Source organism: Salvelinus fontinalis, chromosome 27, assembly GCF_029448725.1.
Source record: "Salvelinus fontinalis isolate EN_2023a chromosome 27, ASM2944872v1, whole genome shotgun sequence".
Classification (NCBI taxonomy): domain Eukaryota; kingdom Metazoa; phylum Chordata; class Actinopteri; order Salmoniformes; family Salmonidae; genus Salvelinus; species Salvelinus fontinalis.
Genome location: NC_074691.1, coordinates 43808373 through 43833178, shown reverse-complemented (window position 1 = coordinate 43833178; position 24806 = coordinate 43808373). Strand labels below are relative to the sequence as shown.

Genomic DNA, 24806 nt, shown 5'->3' with positions numbered 1-24806 from the left:
TATGTGTCTGTGTATATGTGTCTGTGTATATGTGTCTGTATATATGTGTCTGTCTGTATATATGTGTGTGTGTCTGTATATATGTGTCTGTATATATATGTGTGTGTGTGTGTGTATATATGTGTCTGTATATATGTGTGTGTATATATGTGTGTGTATATATGTGTCTGTATATATGTGTCTGTATATATGTGTCTGTGTCTGTATATATGTGTCTGTGTCTGTATATATGTGTCTGTGTCTGTATATATGTGTCTGTGTCTGTATATATGTGTCTGTGTCTGTATATATGTGTCTGTGTATATGTGTCTGTGTATATGTGTCTGTATATATGTGTCTGTATATATGTGTCTGTATATATGTGTCTGTATATATGTGTCTGTATATATGTGTCTGTGTCTGTGTATGTGTCTGTGTATATGTGTCTGTGTATATGTGTCTGTGTCTGTATATATGTGTCTGTGTCTGTATATATGTGTCTGTGTCTGTATATATGTGTCTGTGTATATGTGTCTGTGTCTGTATATATGTGTCTGTATATATGTGTCTGTATATATGTGTCTGTATATATGTGTCTGTATATATGTGTCTGTATATATGTGTCTGTATATATGTGTCTGTATATATGTGTCTGTATATATGTGTGTGTATATATGTGTGTGTATATATGTGTCTGTATATATGTGTCTGTATATATGTGTCTGTATATATGTGTCTGTATATATATGTGTGTGTGTGTGTGTATATATGTGTCTGTATATATGTGTGTGTATATATGTGTCTGTATATATGTGTGTGTATATATGTGTCTGTATATATGTGTCTGTATATATGTGTCTGTGTCTGTGTATATGTGTCTGTATATATGTGTCTGTATATATGTGTCTGTGTATATGTGTCTGTGTATATGTGTCTGTGTATATGTGTCTGTGTCTGTATATATGTGTCTGTCTGTATATATGTGTGTGTGTCTGTATATATGTGTCTGTATATATATATGTGTGTGTGTGTGTGTATATATGTGTGTGTATATATGTGTCTGTATATATGTGTGTGTATATATGTGTCTGTATATATGTGTCTGTGTCTGTATATATGTGTCTGTGTCTGTATATATGTGTCTGTGTCTGTATATATGTGTCTGTGTCTGTATATATGTGTCTGTATATATGTGTCTGTATATATGTGTCTGTATATATGTGTCTGTATATATGTGTCTGTATATATGTGTCTGTATATATGTGTCTGTATATATGTGTCTGTATATATGTGTCTGTATATATGTGTCTGTATATATGTGTCTGTATATATGTGTCTGTATATATGTGTGTGTATATATGTGTGTGTATATATGTGTCTGTATATATGTGTCTGTATATATGTGTCTGTATATATGTGTCTGTGTCTGTATATATGTGTCTGTATATATGTGTGTATATATGTGTCTGTGTCTGTATATATGTGTCTGTGTCTGTATATATGTGTCTGTATATATGTGTCTGTATATATGTGTCTGTATATATGTGTCTGTATATATGTGTCTGTATATATGTGTCTGTATATATCTGTCTGTATATATGTGTCTGTATATATGTGTCTGTATATATGTGTCTGTATATATGTGTCTGTATATATGTGTCTGTATATATATGTGTGTGTGTGTGTGTGTATATATGTGTCTGTATATATGTGTGTGTATATATGTGTGTGTATATATGTGTCTGTATATATGTGTGTGTATATATGTGTCTGTATATATGTGTCTGTATATATGTGTCTGTATATATGTGTCTGTGTCTGTGTATATGTGTCTGTATATATGTGTCTGTATATATATGTGTCTGTATATATATGTGTGTGTATATATGTGTCTGTATATATATGTGTGTGTATATATGTGTCTGTATATATGTGTCTGTATATATGTGTCTGTGTCTGTATATATGTGTCTGTATATATGTGTCTTTGTCTGTATATATGTGTCTGTGTCTGTATATATGTGTCTGTGTCTGTATATATGTGTCTGTGTCTGTATATATGTGTCTGTGTCTGTATATATGTGTCTGTGTCTGTATATATGTGTCTGTATATATGTGTCTGTATATATGTGTCTGTATATATGTGTGTGTATATATGTGTGTGTATATATGTGTGTGTATATATGTGTCTGTATATATGTGTCTGTATATATGTGTCTGTATATATGTGTCTGTGTCTGTATATATGTGTCTGTATATATGTGTCGTATATATGTGTCTGTGTCTGTATATATGTGTCTGTGTCTGTATATATGTGTCTGTGTCTGTATATATGTGTCTGTGTCTGTATATAGTGTCTGTATATATGTGTCTGTATATATGTGTCTGTATATATGTGTCTGTATATATGTGTCTGTATATATGTGTCTGTATATATGTGTCTGTATATATGTGTCTGTATATATGTGTCTGTATATATGTGTCTGTATATATGTGTCTGTATATATGTGTGTGTGTGTGTGTATATATGTGTCTGTATATATGTGTGTGTATATATGTGTCTGTATATATGTGTGTGTATATATGTGTCTGTATATATGTGTCTGTATATATGTGTCTGTATATATGTGTCTGTGTCTGTGTATATGTGTCTGTATATATGTGTCTGTATATATATGTCTGTGTCTGTATATATGTGTCTGTGTCTGTATATATGTGTCTGTATATATGTGTCTGTATATATGTGTCTGTATATATGTGTGTGTATATATGTGTGTGTATATATGTGTGTGTATATATGTGTCTGTATATATGTGTCTGTATATATGTGTCTGTATATATGTGTCTGTGTCTGTATATATGTGTCTGTATATATGTGTGTATATATGTGTCTGTGTCTGTATATATGTGTCTGTGTCTGTATATATGTGTCTGTGTCTGTATATATGTGTCTGTGTCTGTATATATGTCTGTATATATGTGTCTGTATATATGTGTCTGTATATATGTGTCTGTATATATGTGTCTGTATATATGTGTCTGTATATATGTGTCTGTATATATGTGTCTGTATATATGTGTCTGTATATATGTGTCTGTATATATGTGTCTGTATATATGTGTCTGTATATATGTGTGTGTGTGTGTGTATATATGTGTCTGTATATATGTGTGTGTATATATGTGTCTGTATATATGTGTGTGTATATATGTGTCTGTATATATGTGTCTGTATATATGTGTCTGTATATATGTGTCTGTGTCTGTGTATATGTGTCTGTATATATGTGTCTGTATATATATGTGTGTGTATATATGTGTCTGTATATATGTGTGTGTATATATGTGTCTGTATATATGTGTCTGTATATATGTGTCTGTGTCTGTATATATGTGTCTGTATATATGTGTCTTTGTCTGTATATATGTGTCTGTGTCTGTATATATGTGTCTGTGTCTGTATATATGTGTCTGTGTCTGTATATATGTGTCTGTATATATGTGTCTGTATATATGTGTCTGTATATATGTGTCTGTATATATGTGTCTGTATATATGTGTCTGTATATATGTGTCTGTGTCTGTATATATGTGTCTGTATATATGTGTCTTTGTCTGTATATATGTGTCTGTGTCTGTATATATGTGTCTGTGTCTGTATATATGTGTCTGTGTCTGTATATATGTGTCTGTATATATGTGTCTGTATATATGTGTCTGTATATATGTGTCTGTATATATGTGTCTGTATATATGTGTCTGTATATATGTGTCTGTATATATGTGTCTGTATATATGTGTCTGTATATATGTGTCTGTATATATGTGTCTGTATATATATGTGTGTGTGTGTGTGTATATATGTGTCTGTATATATGTGTCTGTATATATGTGTGTGTATATATGTGTGTGTATATATGTGTCTGTATATATGTGTCTGTGTCTGTATATATGTGTCTGTGTATATGTGTCTGTGTATATGTGTCTGTGTATATGTGTCTGTGTATATGTGTCTGTGTATATGTGTCTGTGTATATGTGTCTGTGTATATGTGTCTGTGTATATGTGTCTGTGTATATGTGTCTGTGTATATGTGTCTGTCTGTATATATGTGTGTGTGTCTGTATATATGTGTCTGTATATATATGTGTGTGTGTGTGTGTATATATGTGTCTGTATATATGTGTGTGTATATATGTGTCTGTATATATGTGTGTGTATATATGTGTCTGTGTATATGTGTCTGTATATATGTGTCTGTGTCTGTATATATGTGTCTGTATATATGTGTCTGTGTCTGTATATATGTGTCTGTGTCTGTATATATGTGTCTGTGTCTGTATATATGTGTCTGTGTCTGTATATATGTGTCTGTGTCTGTATATATGTGTCTGTGTCTGTATATATGTGTCTGTATATATGTGTCTGTATATATGTGTCTGTATATATGTGTCTGTATATATGTGTCTGTATATATGTGTCTGTATATATGTGTGTGTGTCTGTATATATGTGTCTGTATATATATGTGTGTGTGTGTGTGTATATATGTGTCTGTATATATGTGTCTGTGTCTGTGTGCGTGTCTGTATATCTGTGTCTGTGTGTGTGTGTGTATATATATGTGTCTGTATATATGTGTCTGTATATATGTGTCTGTATATATGTGTCTGTATATATGTGTCTGTATATATGTGTCTGTATATATGTGTCTGTGTCTGTATATTTGTGTCTGTGTCTGTATATATGTGTCTGTGTCTGTATATATGTGTCTGTGTCTGTATATATGTGTCTGTATATATGTGTCTGTGTATATGTGTCTGTATATATGTGTCTGTGTCTGTATATATGTGTCTGTATATATGTGTCTGTGTCTGTATATATGTGTCTGTGTCTGTATATATGTGTCTGTGTCTGTATATATGTGTCTGTGTCTGTATATATGTGTCTGTGTCTGTATATATGTGTCTGTGTCTGTATATATGTGTCTGTATATATGTGTCTGTATATATGTGTCTGTATATATGTGTCTGTATATATGTGTCTGTATATATGTGTCTGTATATATGTGTGTGTGTCTGTATATATGTGTCTGTATATATATGTGTGTGTGTGTGTGTATATATGTGTCTGTATATATGTGTCTGTGTCTGTGTGCGTGTCTGTATATCTGTGTCTGTGTGTGTGTGTGTATATATATGTGTCTGTATATATGTGTCTGTATATATGTGTCTGTATATATGTGTCTGTATATATGTGTCTGTATATATGTGTCTGTATATATGTGTCTGTGTCTGTATATTTGTGTCTGTGTCTGTATATATGTGTCTGTGTCTGTATATATGTGTCTGTGTCTGTATATATGTGTCTGTATATATGTGTCTGTATATATGTGTCTGTATATATGTGTCTGTATATATGTGTCTGTATATATGTGTCTGTATATATGTGTGTGTATATATGTGTGTGTATATATGTGTCTGTATATATGTGTCTGTATATATGTGTCTGTATATATGTGTCTGTATATATGTGTCTGTATATATGTGTCTGTCTGTATATATGTGTCTGTCTGTATATATGTGTCTGTCTGTATATATGTGTCTGTCTGTATATATGTGTCTGTCCGTATATATGTGTCTGTGTGCGTGTCTGTGTCTGTATATCTGTGTCTGTGTGTGTATATATATGTGTCTGTGTATATGTGTCTGTGTATATGTGTCTGTGTATATGTGTCTGTGTATATGTGTCTGTGTATATGTGTCTGTGTATATGTGTCTGTATATATGTGTCTGTGTCTGTATATATGTGTCTGTGTCTGTATATATGTGTCTGTGTCTGTATATATGTGTCTGTGTCTGTATATATGTGTCTGTATATATGTGTCTGTATATATGTGTCTGTATATATGTGTGTGTATATATGTGTGTGTATATATGTGGGTGTATATATGTGTCTGTATATATGTGTCTGTATATATGTGTCTGTATATATGTGTCTGTGTCTGTGTCTGTATATATGTGTGTATATATGTGTCTGTATATATGTGTCTGTATATATGTGTCTGTATATATGTGTCTGTCTGTATATATGTGTCTGTGTCTGTATATATGTGTCTGTGTCTGTATATATGTGTCTGTGTCTGTATATATGTGTCTGTGTCTGTATATATGTGTCTGTGTCTGTATATATGTGTCTGTATATATGTGTCTGTATATATGTGTGTGTATATATGTGTGTGTATATATGTGTCTGTATATATGTGTCTGTATATATGTGTCTGTATATATGTGTCTGTGTCTGTGTCTGTATATATGTGTCTGTATATATGTGTGTATATATGTGTCTGTATATATGTGTCTGTATATATGTGTCTGTATATATGTGTCTGTCTGTATATATGTGTCTGTCTGTATATATGTGTCTGTGTGCGTGTCTGTGTCTGTATATCTGTGTCTGTGTGTGTGTGTGTATATATATGTGTCTGTATATATGTGTCTGTATATATGTGTCTGTGTATATGTGTCTGTGTATATGTGTCTGTGTATATGTGTCTGTATATATGTGTCTGTATATATGTGTCTGTATATATGTGTCTGTATATATGTGTCTGTGTCTGTATATATGTGTCTGTGTCTGTATATATGTGTCTGTGTCTGTATATATGTGTCTGTGTCTGTATATATGTGTCTGTATATATGTGTCTGTATATATGTGTGTGTGTCTGTATATATGTGTCTGTATATATATATGTGTGTGTGTGTATATATGTGTCTGTATATATGTGTCTGTATATATGTGTGTGTATATATGTGTCTGTATATATGTGTCTGTATATATGTGTCTGTATATATGTGTCTGTGTCTGTCTGTGTATATGTGTCTGTATATATGTGTCTGTATATATGTGTCTGTATATATGTGTCTGTATATATATGTGTGTGTGTGTCTGTATATATGTGTCTGTATATATGTGTCTGTATATATGTGTCTGTATATATGTGTCTGTATATATGTGTCTGTATATATGTGTCTGTATATATATGTGTCTGTATATATATGTGTGTGTGTGTGTGTATATATGTGTCTGTATATATGTGTGTGTATATATGTGTCTGTATATATGTGTGTGTATATATGTGTCTGTATATATGTCTGTATATATGTGTCTGTATATATGTGTCTGTATATATGTGTCTGTGTCTGTGTATATGTGTCTGTGTATATGTGTCTGTGTATATGTGTCTGTGTATATGTGTCTGTGTATATGTGTCTGTGTATATGTGTCTGTGTATATGTGTCTGTGTCTGTATATATGTGTCTGTCTGTATATATGTGTGTGTGTCTGTATATATGTGTCTGTATATATATGTGTGTGTGTGTGTGTGTATATATGTGTCTGTATATATGTGTGTGTATATATGTGTCTGTATATATGTGTGTGTATATATGTGTCTGTATATATGTGTCTGTATATATGTGTCTGTATATATGTGTCTGTGTCTGTATATATGTGTCTGTATATATGTGTCTGTGTCTGTATATATGTGTCTGTGTCTGTATATATGTGTCTGTGTCTGTATATATGTGTCTGTGTCTGTATATATGTGTCTGTATATATGTGTCTGTGTCTGTATATATGTGTCTGTATATATGTGTCTGTATATATGTGTCTGTATATATGTGTCTGTATATATGTGTCTGTGTCTGTGTATGTGTCTGTGTATATGTGTCTGTGTATATGTGTCTGTGTCTGTATATATGTGTCTGTGTCTGTATATATGTGTCTGTATATATGTGTCTGTATATATGTGTCTGTATATATGTGTCTGTATATATGTGTGTATATATGTGTCTGTATATATGTGTCTGTATATATGTGTCTGTATATATGTGTCTGTCTGTATATATGTGTCTGTGTGCGTGTCTGTGTCTGTATATCTGTGTCTGTGTCTGTATATATGTGTCTGTGTCTGTATATATGTGTCTGTGTCTGTATATATGTGTCTGTATATATGTGTCTGTGTCTGTATATATGTGTCTGTATATATGTGTCTGTATATATGTGTCTGTATATATGTGTCTGTATATATGTGTCTGTGTCTGTGTATGTGTCTGTGTATATGTGTCTGTGTATATGTGTCTGTGTCTGTATATATGTGTCTGTGTCTGTATATATGTGTCTGTATATATGTGTCTGTATATATGTGTCTGTATATATGTGTCTGTATATATGTGTCTGTATATATGTGTCTGTATATATGTGTCTGTATATATGTGTCTGTATATATGTGTCTGTATATATGTGTCTGTATATATGTGTGTGTATATATGTGTGTGTATATATGTGTCTGTATATATGTGTCTGTATATATGTGTCTGTATATATGTGTCTGTATATATGTGTGTGTATATATGTGTGTGTATATATGTGTCTGTATATATGTGTCTGTATATATGTGTCTGTATATATGTGTCTGTATATATGTGTCTGTATATATGTGTCTGTATATATGTGTCTGTATATATGTGTCTGTATATATGTGTCTGTATATATGTGTCTGTATATATGTGTGTGTATATATGTGTGTGTATATATGTGTCTGTATATATGTGTCTGTATATATGTGTCTGTATATATGTGTCTGTATATATATGTGTGTGTGTGTGTGTATATATGTGTCTGTATATATGTGTGTGTATATATGTGTGTGTATATATGTGTCTGTATATATGTGTCTGTATATATGTGTCTGTATATATGTGTCTGTATATATGTGTCTGTGTCTGTGTATATGTGTCTGTATATATGTGTCTGTATATATGTGTCTGTGTATATGTGTCTGTGTATATGTGTCTGTGTATATGTGTCTGTGTCTGTATATATGTGTCTGTCTGTATATATGTGTCTGTATATATATATGTGTGTGTGTGTGTGTATATATGTGTGTGTATATATGTGTGTGTATATATGTGTGTGTATATATGTGTCTGTATATATGTGTCTGTGTCTGTATATATGTGTCTGTGTCTGTATATATGTGTCTGTGTCTGTATATATGTGTCTGTGTCTGTATATATGTGTCTGTGTCTGTATATATGTGTCTGTATATATGTGTCTGTATATATGTGTCTGTATATATGTGTCTGTATATATGTGTCTGTATATATGTGTCTGTATATATGTGTCTGTATATATGTGTCTGTATATATGTGTCTGTATATATGTGTCTGTATATATGTGTCTGTGTATATGTGTCTGTGTATATGTGTCTGTGTATATGTGTCTGTGTCTGTGTATATGTGTCTGTGTATATGTGTCTGTGTATATGTGTCTGTGTATATGTGTCTGTGTCTGTATATATGTGTCTGTCTGTATATATGTGTGTGTGTCTGTATATATGTGTCTGTATATATATGTGTGTGTGTGTGTGTATATATGTGTCTGTGTCTGTATATATGTGTCTGTATATATGTGTCTGTATATATGTGTCTGTATATATGTGTCTGTATATATGTGTCTGTATATATGTGTCTGTATATATGTGTCTGTATATATGTGTCTGTATATATGTGTCTGTATATATGTGTCTGTATATATGTGTCTGTATATATGTGTCTGTATATATGTGTCTGTATATATATGTGTGTGTGTGTGTGTGTATATATGTGTCTGTATATATGTGTGTGTATATATGTGTGTGTATATATGTGTCTGTATATATGTGTCTGTATATATGTGTCTGTGTCTGTGTATATGTGTCTGTGTATATGTGTCTGTATATATGTGTCTGTGTATATGTGTCTGTGTATATGTGTCTGTGTCTGTATATATGTGTCTGTGTCTGTATATATGTGTCTGTCTGTATATATGTGTGTGTGTCTGTATATATGTGTCTGTATATATATGTGTGTGTGTGTGTGTGTATATATGTGTCTGTATATATGTGTGTGTATATATGTGTCTGTATATATGTGTGTGTATATATGTGTGTGTATATATGTGTCTGTATATATGTGTCTGTATATATGTGTCTGTGTCTGTATATATGTGTCTGTATATATGTGTCTGTGTCTGTATATATGTGTCTGTGTCTGTATATATGTGTCTGTGTCTGTATATATGTGTCTGTGTCTGTATATATGTGTCTGTATATATGTGTCTGTGTCTGTATATATGTGTCTGTATATATGTGTCTGTATATATGTGTCTGTATATATGTGTCTGTGTCTGTGTATATGTGTCTGTGTATATGTGTCTGTGTCTGTGTATATGTGTCTGTGTCTGTGTATATGTGTCTGTGTCTGTATATATGTGTCTGTGTCTGTATATATGTGTCTGTGTCTGTATATATGTGTCTGTGTCTGTATATATGTGTCTGTGTATATGTGTCTGTGTATATGTGTCTGTGTATATGTGTCTGTGTATATGTGTCTGTGTATATGTGTCTGTGTATATGTGTCTGTGTATATGTGTCTGTGTATATGTGTCTGTGTATATGTGTCTGTGTATATGTGTCTGTGTATATGTGTCTGTGTATATATGTGTGTGTGTGTGTGTGTATATATGTGTCTGTATATATGTGTGTGTATATATGTGTCTGTATATATGTGTGTGTATATATGTGTGTGTATATATGTGTCTGTATATATGTGTCTGTATATATGTGTCTGTGTCTGTATATATGTGTCTGTATATATGTGTCTGTGTCTGTATATATGTGTCTGTGTCTGTATATATGTGTCTGTGTCTGTATATATGTGTCTGTATATATGTGTCTGTATGTGTCTGTATATATGTGTCTGTATATATGTGTCTGTGTCTGTGTATATGTGTCTGTGTATATGTGTCTGTGTATATGTGTCTGTGTCTGTATATATGTGTCTGTGTCTGTATATATGTGTCTGTGTCTGTATATATGTGTCTGTGTATATGTGTCTGTGTATATGTGTCTGTGTATATGTGTCTGTGTATATGTGTCTGTGTATATGTGTCTGTGTATATGTGTCTGTGTATATGTGTCTGTGTATATGTGTCTGTGTATATGTGTCTGTGTATATGTGTCTGTGTATATGTGTCTGTGTATATGTGTCTGTGTATATGTGTCTGTGTATATGTGTCTGTGTCTGTGTATATGTGTCTGTGTCTGTGTATATGTGTCTGTGTCTGTGTATATGTGTCTGTGTGTCTGTGTGTCTGTGTCTGTATATATATGTGTCTGTGTCTGTATATATATGTGTCTGTGTCTGTATATATATATGTGTCTGTGTCTGTATATATATATGTGTCTGTGTCTGTATATATATATGTGTCTGTGTCTGTATATATATATGTGTCTGTGTCTGTATATATATATGTGTCTGTGTCTGTATATATATATGTGTCTGTGTCTGTATATATATGTGTCTGTGTCTGTATATATATGTGTCTGTGTCTGTATATATATGTGTCTGTGTCTGTATATATATGTGTCTGTGTCTGTGTGTGTCTGTGTGTGTCTGTGTGTGTCTGTGTGTGTCTGTGTGTCTGTGTGTCTGTGTGTCTGTGTGTCTGTGTGTCTGTGTGTGTGTGTCTGTGTGTGTGTGTGTGTGTGTCTGTGTGTGTGTCTGTGTCTGTGTGTGTGTCTGTGTGTGTGTGTGTCTGTGTGTGTGTGTGTCTGTGTGTGTCTGTGTCTGTGTCTGTGTGTGTGTGTGTCTGTGTGTGTGTGTGTCTGTGTGTGTCTGTGTCTGTGTCTGTGTGTGTGTGTGTGTGTGTCTGTGTGTGTGTGTGTGTGTGTCTGTGTGTGTGTGTGTGTGTGTGTGTGTGTGTGTGTGTGTGTGTGTGTGTGTGTGTGTGTGTGTGTGTGTGTGTGTGTGTACCAGAAAGGAAGAGTTAGCAGCAGTAACAGTGCCATGAGGTTTGATAAAGGCAGGTTTCAGTTTGGCCAGCTGTTCCATGGAGGATGAGCGGATCCCGTTGTCCTTGGCGACCATGTCACGACCTACACACAAACAATATCTGTGATCATCAAAGCAGTCATAGAATGCTCTGTTTGATGCAGGGGTTGCCAAACGTTTTCACTTAGGTCCCCCCCTTCCATCATTGGGACCCCCCCCATTTAGAAATTGCCCCATGTGCATTTTAACATGCCCCAGTTTGGTCACCACTGGCATGGACTAACCAACCCGCTGGTCACTAGTCTTTCCACCGCGTGTCACCATGGTTACCTGGCACCTTGAAGCTGATGACGTCACTGAGGAGTCCTGCATCCTGAGCCTGTTTGGCTCGTGTGTGTGATCGTAGAGCGAACTCATCCTGCTCCAGCCGGGTCACTCCGAACGCCGCCGCAAGGCGGTCCGCACTGTGACCCATCGTCTCTGCCGTGGAAAACTCTGCTACCGCAGGCAGCTAAAACACAACATCATATAAAAACACTATACCTTCAGGAAGTATTCAAACCCCTTGACGTTTTCCACTTTGTTAAGTTACAGCCTTAAATAAAACTACAAAACTGAAATATCACATTTACATAAGTATTCAGACTCAGTACTTTGTTGAAGCACCTTAGGCAGCGATTACAGCCTTGAGTCTTGGTATGACGTGACAAGCTTGGCACACCTGTATTTGGGGCGTTTCTCCCATTCTTCTCTGCACATCCTCTCAAGGTCTGTCAGGTTGGATGGGGAGCGTTGCTGCACACCTATTTCAGGTCTCTCCAGAGATGTTCGAATGGGTTCAACTCCGGGCTCTGGCTGGGCCACTCAAGGACATTCAGAGACTTGTCCCGAAGCCACTCCTGTATTGTCTTGGCTGTGTGCTTAGGGTCGTTGTCCTGTTGGAAGGTGAACCTTCGCCCCAGTCTGACGTCCTGAGTGCTCTGGAGCAGGTTTTCATCAAGGATCTCTCTGTACTATGCTCCGTTCATCTTTCCCTTGATCCTGACTAGTCTCCCAGTCCCTTCCGCTGCAAAACATCCCCACAGCATGACGCTGCCACCACCATGCGTCACTGTAGGGATGGTGCCAGGTTTCCTACAAGTGACGCTTGGCATTCAGGCCAAAGAGTTACATTTGGTTTCATCAGACCACAGTTCCTCATGATCCAAGCAGGCTGTCATGTGCCTTTTACTGAGGAGTGGCTGCCATCTGGCCACTCTACCATAAAGGCCTGATTGTTGGAGTGCTGCAGAGATGGTTGTCCTTCTGGAAGGTTCTCCCATCTCCACAGAGGAACTCTGGAGCTCTGTCAGAGTGACCATCGGATTCTTGGTCGCCTCCCTGAGCCTTGGTGATTCCAAACTCCAAAGAATGATGGAGGACACTGTGTTCTTGGGCACTTTCAATGCAGCAGACATTTTTTGTTACCCTTCCCCAGATCTGTGCCTCGACACAATCCTATCTCAGAGCTCTACGGACAACTCTTTCGACCTTATGGCTTGGTTTTCACTCTGACATGCACTGTCAACTGTGGGACCTTATATAGACAGGTGTGTGTCTTTCCAAATCATGTCGTCAATTGAATTTACCACAGGTGGACTCCAATCAAGTTGTAGAAACATCTCAAGGATGATCAATGGAAACAGGATGTACTGGAGCTCGAGTCTCATAGCAAAGTCTGAATACTTACGTAAATAAGGATCCGTTTATATTTTTAATACATTTACAGAAATGTCTAAACCTGTTCACACTTGTTATTATGGGGTATTGTGTGTAGATCGTTGAGGATATTTATGTATTTAATACATTTTAGAACAAGGCTGTAACGTAACAAAATGTGGAGAAAGTCAAGGGGTCTGAATACTTCCCGAAGGCGCTGTATAAAATACACACAAATGACAAACAGTCACACAAATTAATTTCCTGAAGTTTTAGACACATGATCTACATAACACACCTCGGGTGTGAGATGAGCCATCCTGATAGAGCCTATAAGGCTGAGGCGTTGTCCGAGAGTCTTCGCTCTGTTCAGAGCCAACATGGTCTTCCTCATCTTCCTGCTGTGACGAATAGGAACGTCCGACATAAACTCCACCCCTCCGGCAACTATAGTATCACACTGGCCTGATGTGATCAGCCCCACACCTACAACACACACACACACAGTTACTATAGTAACACACTGGCCTGCTGTGATCAGCCCCACAACACAGACCAGTACCTGTGGCCATCATGTAATCACTTTGAGCCTCTGTACCAGCTGTCTTTGCCAGGGGACTTGGGTATTCCATCTATGGCAGTGGATGCCTCTCCAGCTACCTCTCCCTGTCCTAGTCAATCAACTGCATGGGCCACCTCCGCTATCTGGATCGGTAGGATGGTCAGTTTTACAAGGGTATGTTGGCAGCATGAGTGAAGGAAGCTTTTTTTGTGAAATAGGAAGCCGATTCTAGATTTAATTGTGGATTGGAGATGCTTGATGTGAGTCTGGAAGGAGAGTTTACAGTCTAACCAGACACCTAGGTATTTGTAGTTTCCACATATTCTAAGTCAGAACCGTCCAGAGTAGTGATGCTGGACGGGTGGGCAGGTGCGGGTAGCGATCGGTTGAAGAGCATGCATTTAGTTTTACTTGCATTTAAGAGCAGTTGGAGGCCACGGAAGGAGTGTTGTATGGCATTGAAGCTCGTTTGGAGGTTTGTTAACATAGTGTCCAAAGAAGGGCCAGATGTATGGTGTCGTCTGCGTAGAGGTGGCTCAAGGAATCACCAGCAGCAAGAGCGACATCATTGATATATACAGAGAAAATTGGAGAAGGCATGGTGGAATTTCAAATGGTCGGTGATCTGTTGCTAAAATCTTCGAAAGGAAAGTTAAGGTAAGGTGATCTGTTTGTTAACTTATCTTTCGAAGACCTTAGTAAGGCAGGGCAGGATAAATATACTGTAGGTCTATAATAGTTTGGGTCTAGAGTGTCTCCCCCTTTGAAGAGGGGGATGACCGCAGCAGCTTTCCAATCTTTGGGAATCTCAGACGATACGAAAGAGAGGTTAAACAGGCTAGTAATAGGGGTTGCAACAATTTCTGCGGATAATTTTAGAAAGAGAGGGTCCAGATTGTCTAGCCAGGCTGATTTGTGGGGGTCCAGATTTTGCAGCTCTTCCAGAACATCAGCTGTCTGGATTTTGGTGAAGGAGAAGCGGGGGAGGCTTGGGCGAGTTGCTGTTGGCGATGCAGAGCTGTTGACCGGGGTAGGGGTAGCCAGAAGGAAAGCATGGCCAGCCGTAGAGAAATGCTTATTGAAATTTGCGATTATCGTAGATTTATCGGTGGTGACAGTGTTTCCTAGCCTCAGTGCAGTGGGCAGCTGGGAGGAGGTGTTCTTATTCTCCATGGACTTTACAGTGTCCCAGAATGTTTTGAGTTTGTGCTACAGGATGCAAATTTCTGTTTGAAAAAGCTGTCCTTTGCTCTCCTAACTGACTGAGTATATTGGTTCCTAACTTCCCTGAAAAGTTGCATATCACGGGGGCTATTCGATGCAGAACACCACAGGATGTTTTTGTGCTGGTCAAGGGCAGACAGGTCTGAGGTGAACCAAGGGCTATATCTGTTCCTAGTTCTACATTTTTTAAATGTTTTTTTTTTAAGATGGTGAGGAAAGCACTTTTGAAGAGCAACCAGGCATCCTCTACTGACGGAATGAGGTCAATATCCTTCCAGGATACCCAGGTCGATTAGAAAGGCCTGCTCGCTGAAGTGTTTTTTACATGCCAAATGGCAAGATAAGCACGACCGCAACAAACGCCGATACTACACATCCGAACAAATTATGAAAGACCAGAATTGTAATTTTGAATTCTGTAAAATGAGTGTGGAAGAAACATGTATTGTTGTCCATCAGCAATGACAAGGGATCTGACAATCTGGATGGAAAATGACTGAGGATAATAGCAGACGACAAGCCACCGGCTCTGACAATCTGGATGGAAAATGACTGAGGATAATAGCAGACGACAAGCCACCGGGTCTGACAATCTGGATGGAAAATGACTGAGGATAATAGCAGACGACAAGCCACCGGCTCTGACAATCTGGATGGAAAATGACTGAGGATAATAGCAGACGACAAGCCACCGGCTCTGACAATCTGGATGGAAAATGACTGAGGATAATAGCAGACGACAAGCCACCGGGTCTGACAATCTGGATGGAAAATGACTGAGGATAATAGCAGACGACAAGCCACCGGCTCTGACAATCTGGATGGAAAATGACTGAGGATAATAGCAGACGACAAGCCACCGGCTCTGACAATCTGGATGGAAAATGACTGAGGATAATAGCAGACGACAAGCCACCGGCTCTGACAATCTGGATGGAAAATGACTGAGGATAATAGCAGACGACAAGCCACCGGCTCTGACAATCTGGATGGAAAATGACTGAGGATAATAGCAGACGACAAGCCACCGGCTCTGACAATCTGGATGGAAAATGACTGAGGATAATAGCAGACGACAAGCCACCGGGTCTGACAATCTGGATGGAAAATGACTGAGGATAATAGCAGACGATGTCGCCACTCCTATTTGCAACATCTTCAATTCAAGCCCACGAGAAAGCATGTGCCCTAAAGTCATTCCACTACCTAAGAATAGTCAAGCCCCCTTTACTGTCTCAAATAGCCAACCAATCAGCCTGTTACCAACCCTTTGTAAAAGTGTTTTTTGACTAGGCACAATGCTATTTTACAGTAAACAAATTGACAGACGTTCAGCACTCTTATAGGGAAGGACATTCAACAAGCACAGCACTTACACAAATGACTGATGCTAAAAAATATTGTGGGGGCTGTTTTGTTAGACTTCAGTGCAGCTTTTGACATAAATCAGGTCTGCTGCTGGAAAAAACGTATGTCTTTACACCCCCTCCTATAATTTGTTATGGCTTTACACCCCCTGCTATAATGTGGATAAAGAGTTACCTGTCTAACAGAACACAGAGGGTGTTATGGCTTTACACCCCCTGCTATAATGTGTTATGGCTTTACACCCCCTGCTATAATTTGTTATGGCTTTACACCCCCTGCTATAATGTGGATAAAGAGTTACCTGTCTAACAGAACACAGAGGGTGTTATGGCTTTACACCCCCTGCTATAATGTGTTATGGCTTTACACCCCCTGCTATAATGTGTTATGGCTTTACACCCCCTGCTATAATGTGTTATGGCTTTACACCCCCTGCTATAATGTGTTATGGCTTTACACCCCCTGCTATATTATGGATAAAGAGTTACCTGTCCAACAGAACACAGAGGGTGTTATGGCTTTACACCCCCTGCTATAATGTGTTATGGCTTTAAACCCCCTGCTATAATGTGTTATGGCTTTACACCCCCTGATATAATGTAGATAAAGAGTTACCTGTCTAACAGAACACAGAGGGTGTTATGGCTTTACACCCCCTGCTATAATGTGTTATGGCTTTACACCCCCTGATATAATGTAGATAAAGAGTTACCTGTCTAACAGAACACAGAGGGTGTTATGGCTTTACACCCCCTGCTATAATGTGGATAAAGAGTTACCTGTCTAACAGAACACAGAGGGTGTTATGGCTTTACACCCCCTGCTATAATGTGTTATGGCTTTACACCCCCTGCTATAATGTGGATAAAGAGTTACCTGTCTAACAGAACACAGAGGGTGTTATGGCTTTACACCCCCTGCTATAATGTGTTATGGCTTTACACCCCCTGCTATGTGTTATGGCTTTACACCCCATGCTATAATGTGTTATGGCTTTACACCCCCTGCTATATTGTGTTATGGCTTTACACCCCCTGCTATATTGTGTTATGGCTTTACACCCCCTGCTATAATGTGTTATGGCTTTACACCCCCTGCTATAATGTGTTATGGCTTTACACCCCCTGCTATAATGTGTTATGGCTTTACACCCCCTGCTATAATGTGTTATGGCTTTACACCCCCTGCTATAATGTGGATAAAGAGTTACCTGTCTAACAGAACACAGAGGGTGTTATGGCTTTACACCCCCTGCTATAATGTGTTATGGCTTTACACCCCCTGCTATAATGTGTTATGGCTTTACACCCCCTGCTATAATGTGTTATGGCTTTACACCCCCTGCTATATTATGGATAAAGAGTTACCTGTCCAACAGAACACAGAGGGTGTTATGGCTTTACACCCCCTGCTATAATGTGTTATGGCTTTAAACCCCCTGCTATAATGTGTTATGGCTTTACACCCCCTGATATAATGTAGATAAAGAGTTACCTGTCTAACAGAACACAGAGGGTGTTATGGCTTTACACCCCCTGCTATAATGTGGATAAAGAGTTACCTGTCTAACAGAACACAGAGGGTGTTATGGCTTTACACCCCCTGCTATAATGTGTTATGGCTTTACACCCCCTGCTATAATGTGGATAAAGAGTTACCTGTCTAACAGAACACAGAGGGTGTTATGGCTTTACACCCCCTGCTATAATGTGTTATGGCTTTACACCCCCTGCTATGTGTTATGGCTTTACACCCCATGCTATAATGTGTTATGGCTTTACACCCCCTGCTATATTGTGTTATGGCTTTACACCCCCTGCTATAATGTGTTATGGCTTTACACCCCCTGCTATAATGTGTTATGGCTTTACACCCCCTGCTATGTGTTATGGCTTTACACCCCCTGCTATAATGTGTTATGGCTTTACACCCCCTGCTATAATGTGTTATGGCTTTACACCCCCTGCTATAATGTGTTATGGCTTTACACCCCCTGCTATAATGTGGATAAAGAGTTACCCGTCTAACAGAACACAGAGGGCGTTCTTTAATGGGAGCCTCTCCAACATAATCCAGGTAGAATCAGGAATTCCCCAGGGCAGCTGTCTAGGCCCCTTTTCTCAATCTTTACTAACGACAGGCTATGAGCCAGTGTCCATCTATGCGGATGACTCAACACGTCAGCTTCTGAAATGACTGCAACACTTAACAAAGAGCTGCAGTTACTTTCAGAGTGGGTGGCAAGAAATAAGTTAAGCCTAAATATTTCTTAAACTAAAAGCATTGCATTTGGGACAAATCATTTCATTAAGCCTCAACTAAATCTTGTAATAAATGCTTGGATAACCCTGGATTGTAACCTGTCATGGTCAAAACATAGACACAACAGGAGCTAAGATGGGGAGAAGTCTCTCCATAATAAAGCACTACTCTACCTTCTTAACAGCACTATCAACAAGGCAGGTCCTACAGGCCCTGGTTTCTACCTTCTTAACAACACTATCAACAAGGCAGGTCCTACAGGCCCTAGTTTTGACACACCTGGACTGCTGTTCAGTCGTGTGGTCAGGTGCCACAAAAAGGGACTTTGGCTCAGAACAGGGCAGCACGGCTGGTCCTTGGATGTACACAGAGCCAATATTAATAATACGCATGTCAATCTCTCCTCCACTTTCAGCCAGGAGAGATTGACTTCATCACTACTTGTTATTTGTGAGAGGTATTGACATGTTGAAAGCACTGAGCTGTCTGTTTGAACTACTGGCACACAGCTCAGACACCCATGTATACCCCACAAGACATGCCACCAGAGGTCTCTTCTAGAGGTTTACCGATTAATCGGAATGGCCGAATAATTAGGGCCGATTTCAAGTTTTCATAACAATCGGTATTTTTGGGGCGCCGATTTTACCAATATATAACTTTATTTAACTAAGCAAGTCAGTTAAGAACACATTCTTATTTTCAATGACGGCCTACCGGAGGAACAGTGGGTTAACTGCCTTGTTCAGGGGCAGAACGACAGATTTTCACCGTGTCAGCTCGGGGGATTCAATCTTGCAAACTTACAGTTAACTAGTCCAACGCTCTAACCACCTGATTACATTGCACTCCACGAGGAGCCCACCTGTTACGCGAATGCAGTAGAAGCCAAGGTAAGTTGCTAGCTAGCATTAAACTTAACTTATAAAAAAAACTATCAATTAATCATAATCACTAGTTATAACTACACACGGTTGATGATATTACTAACTTATCTAGCGTGTCCTGCGTTGCATATAATCGATGCGGTGGCATTCGCGGAAAAGGACTGTCGTTGCTCCAACGTGTACCTAACCATAAACATCAATGCCTTTCTTAAAATCAATACACAGAAGTACATATATTTTTAAACCTGCATATTTAGCTAAAAGAAATCCAGGTTAGCAGGCAATATTAACCAGGTGAAATTGTGTCATTTCTCTTGCGTTCATTGCACGCAGAGTCAGGGTATATGCAACAGTTTGGGCCGCCTGGCTCGTTGCGAACTAATTTGCCAGGATTGTACGTAATTATGACATTGAAGGTTGTGCAATGTAACAGGAATATTTAGACTTAGGGATGCCACCCGTTAGATAAAATACGGAACTGTTCCATATTACACTGAAATAAACATTTTGTTTTCAAAATGATAGTTTCCGGATTTTACCATATTAATGACCTAAGGCTCGTATTTCTGTGTGTTATGTTATAACTAGGTCTAATAACTAAGTCTAACCCAAACCCTAACCCTGGGCACCAGCAGGCTTGTAAGCATTCATTCAAATAGCACTTTCGTGCGTTTTGCCAGCAGCTCTTCGCAAGCACAGCGATGTTTATGACTTCAAGCCTTTCAGCATAATGTCTGGTGTAACCGATGTGAAATGGCAAGCTAGTTAGCGGGGTGTGCGCTAATAGCATTTCAAACGTCACTTGCTCTGAGACTTGGAGTAGTTATTCCCCTTGCTCTGCAAGGGCCGCGGCTTTTGTGGAGCGATGGGTAACGCTGCTTCGAGGGTGGCTGTTGTCGATGTGTTCCTGGTTCGAGCCCAGGTAGGAGCGAGGGACGGAAGCTATACTGTTACACTGGCAATACTAAAGTGCCTATAAGAACATCCAATAGTCCAACAGATCTTGTGTTGTAGATATGTAGAGTAGTATAGTAGAGTAGATGCCTGAGGGTACACAATGTATTATGAAATCTGTTATGAAAGTATTATAATGTATATCTGCCTAAATGTTGCTGGACCCTAGGAAGAGTAGCTGATGCCTTGGCAGGAACTAATGGGGATCCATAATAAACCCTAGGAAGAGTAGCTGCTGCCTTGGCAGGAACTAATGGGGATCCATAATAAACCCCAGGAAGAGTAGCTGCTGCCTTGGCAGGAACTAATGGGGATCCATAATAAACCCCAGGAAGAGTAGCTGCTGCCTTGGCAGGAACTAATGGGGATCCATAATAAACCCCAGGAAGAGTAGCTGCTGCCTTGGCAGGAACTAATGGGGATCCATAATAAACCCCAGGAAGAGTAGCTGCTGCCGTTGCAGGAACTAATGGGGATCCATAATAAACCCCAGGAAGAGTAGCTGCTGCCTTGACAGGAACTAATGGGGATCCATAATAAACCCCAGGAAGAGTAGCTCCTGTCTTGGCAGGAACTAATGGGGATCCATAATAAACCCAAGGAAGAGTAGCTGCTGCCTTGGCAGGAACTAATGGGGATCCATAATAAACCCCAGGAAGAGTAGCTGCTGCCTTGACAGGAACTAATGGGGATCCATAATAAACCCCAGGAAGAGTAGCTGCTGTCTTGACAGGAACTAATGGGGATCCATAATAAACCCCAGGAAGAGTAGCTGCTTCCTTGACAGGAACTAATGGGGATCCATAATAAACCCCAGGAAGAGTAGCTGCTGCCTGGGCAGGAACTAACGGGGAGCCATAATAAACCCCAGGAAGAGTAGCTGCTGCCTTGACAGGAACTAATGGGGATCCATAATAAACCCCAGGAAGAGTAGCTGCTGCCTTGGCAGGAACTAATGGGGATCCATAATAAACCCCAGGAAGAGTAGCTGCTGCCTTGGCAGGAACTAATGGGGATCCATAATAAACCCCAGGAAGAGTAGCTGCTGCCTTGACAGGAACTAATGGGGATCCATAATAAACCCCAGGAAGAGTAGCTGCTGCCTTGACAGGAACTAATGGGGATCCATAATAAACCCCAGGAAGAGTAGCTGCTGCCTTGGCAGGAACTAATGGGGATCCATAATAAACCCCAGGAAGAGTAGCTGCTACCTTGGCAGGAACTAATGGGGATCCATAATAAACCCCAGGAAGAGTAGCTGCTGCCTTGACAGGAACTAATGGGGATCCATAATAAACCCCAGGAAGAGTAGCTGCTGCCTTGGCAGGAACTAATGGGGATCCATAATAAACCCCAGGAAGAGTAGCTGCTGCCTTGACAGGAACTAATGGGGATCCATAATAAATACAAAAATCACAGAGCGATACCTGTGGTCATTATTAGAGACTGGTACCTGTTGTCATAGCGACGTTGGAGGAGATGCAGGCCATGGTGACGGTGTGAGATGGGATCTTATCAGAGAAGCCTGCTCCCAACGAGGCCTGGAAAACACACAAACTCACTCTGAATACGTGTGACAGGGAAGGGGGTGGAGTGAGTGTGTGTGTGTGTGTGTGTGTGTGTGTGTGTGTGTAACGTACCTCTCTAGCCACGTTGCTGGTCTTGACCTCTTGGACGACGGTTCCATAGATGATGTAATCTACTGCATCCTTAGGGAGACTGGTTTTATGCAGCAGACCCCTACACAGACACCCCAGTGAGAACGTGTGTATTAAGAGATGTCATTTATTAGGATCCCCATTAGCGACAGCTAGTCTTACCGGGGTCCAACGACGAACAGAAAAAAACCATTACATCCATTTATTTTTAATGTTAAGCATCTATCAGTACATACACAGAACGAGCAGGTCACAGGGGGGCTTGGTGAGATGATGTGTACAGAACAGAGATGACTTACTGCAGCGCTGCTCTGGCAAGGTCATGGGGCATCAGATCAGCATATCTGGAAAAACACACATTTTGAACACACAAGACACATTTTCAACCCCTCCCAGCCCAAACCTCTGCTCCCAGCCTTACGTGGTTCCTGAGAGGAGGAAAGGGGTTCTGACTCCTTCCACCAGAACTATGTTCTTCACTCCAGGTTTAGCCAATGTCTTCTTACTCTTAGTCTGGACTGGACACACACACAGACAAAGAAAATATAGTAGACGGTGTGTGACGTCGTCACGAGCTCAGGGCAGCGATCTGAAAGTGTGTGTGTAGACTCTTACCCTGGGCATGGAGCTGGACTGATGTACTGAGGGAACGGGTTGCTGTAGAGAAAACAGTCAGAGTGAGTGACAAGGGCTGACCCATGTTGTCAATTTTTTGGGGGTCAAAAATGTCATTTTTAATTTATGGCACACGATCCACGACCGTCTGAGAGGACTAATCCATTGAAGGCCACAGGGAAGGCACACCAGTAGTAGCCTACATTTACCGTTAATTACCATCATTTATCTACAATGTTTCATTGGTTACAGTAATTTCTGTTAATGCCTTCTATATATCATTCCAGTCTTACCGTTGTCAACGTAGGAGTGGACATGTTGTTTTGGGGGCCTAGGCTACACGAAACAGGTTTCGGTTCATTTACGAGTTGTCTATTTATTAATTGTCTCTTGTTTGGAGCGCTCCTGTCAATCTTAAGGACACCTGATTACGCATAGAAGTAGTCTAACTGGCCTGCGCGAAAATGTAGGTCTATAGAAACGCCCACCTCGGTATCCGATACTATTTCTGATTGAGAAACTCACCCTCCAGACATTATTCCCTAAAGGTCTAAATGAAATGTATGTTGTGAATTTGAACATGAATTATGATCCCATTTAAGATGACTGTTCTTCGTACGATGTACCCAATGATTAATGAAAAATTGCTCGGTAGGTTGACGTCCTCACTGTGGTTTACCAGACGTGTTAAATAAGTCTTATTTACACATTTTAATATTTTTGAAATGCATATTGTTATATTTGGTAGCATTTGTTTTTCCTTCGCCTCCAACCCCATTCGATGCGTGGAACGGATGTGGGTGTGGCTAGGTATACATCAGGGTGCTAATTTAACTCTGACGAAGGCCGTGAGGCCAATACGTAAAGCTCTGACGAAGACCGACACGTAAAGCTCCGACGAAGGCCCCGAGGTCGATACGTAAAGCTCCGACGAAGGCCCCGAGGTCGATACGTAAAGCTCTGACGAAGGCCCCGAGGCCGATACGTAAAGCTCTGACGAAGGCCCCGAGGCCGATACGTAAAGCTCTGACGAAGGCCCCGAGGCCGATACGTAAAGCTCTGACGAAGGCCCCGAGGCCGATACGTAAAGCTCCGACGAAGGCCCCGAGGCCGATACGTAAAGCTCCGACGAAGGCCCCGAGGCCGAAACGTAAAGCTCTGACGAAGGCCCCGAGGCCGATACGTAAAGCTCTGACGAAGGCTGTGAGGCCGATACGTAAAGCTCTGACGAAGGCCCTGAGGTCGATACGTAAAGCTCTGACGAAGGCTGTGAGGCCGATACGTAAAGCTTATTAAAGATCAGTGATACTATCAAGAACTGAGTGCGGTTTCCTTCGTCTTGTTCAACTGTTACCATGGCACCTGCAAAAAATATTGCTCAGATGTGCGAGTGCCTTTAGAATTTTGATCGAGAAACTATAGGTGGTGAATGACGCCATTTTTTCAACAAGTTAAAAAGTCAATTTTTACATCCGTTGAGAATGACAAGAGTTCCTCAACGTAGCCCATTAAAAACATATTTTCAGCTCTCTCCCTTTCCATGACCACTCCGCATGAAAAGTAATGAAGTAATGCCCCGGTGGAAACAGGCTGATTACTTCTTACCCACATAACGTACAGCTGTGTCTGTCCAGAGCCAGAAACTGGGGGCAGAATATTTTACACAGTGTTGCTAGTGCCCTAGCACAAGCTCTGGGCAGGCCCAAGGTAATACAATGTCTCCAG

At 39.3% G+C, this 24806-nt stretch overlaps 1 protein-coding gene across 1 annotated transcript in view; it reads right to left on the bottom strand.

Annotated features, from left to right (window-relative positions):
* hadhb (hydroxyacyl-CoA dehydrogenase trifunctional multienzyme complex subunit beta) overlaps positions 1-24806 on the bottom strand; it is a 128198-nt gene that overhangs the window by 94707 nt on the left and 8685 nt on the right. The window contains exons 3-10 of the mRNA XM_055885816.1: positions 23082-23123; positions 22888-22984; positions 22766-22810; positions 22449-22548; positions 22262-22349; positions 13850-14037; positions 12184-12364; positions 11836-11957 (exon numbers count right to left, since the gene is read on the bottom strand). Coding sequence (XP_055741791.1) covers positions 11836-11957; positions 12184-12364; positions 13850-14037; positions 22262-22349; positions 22449-22548; positions 22766-22810; positions 22888-22984; positions 23082-23123 — 863 coding nt within the window. The remainder of the gene's footprint in view (positions 1-11835; positions 11958-12183; positions 12365-13849; positions 14038-22261; positions 22350-22448; positions 22549-22765; positions 22811-22887; positions 22985-23081; positions 23124-24806) is intronic.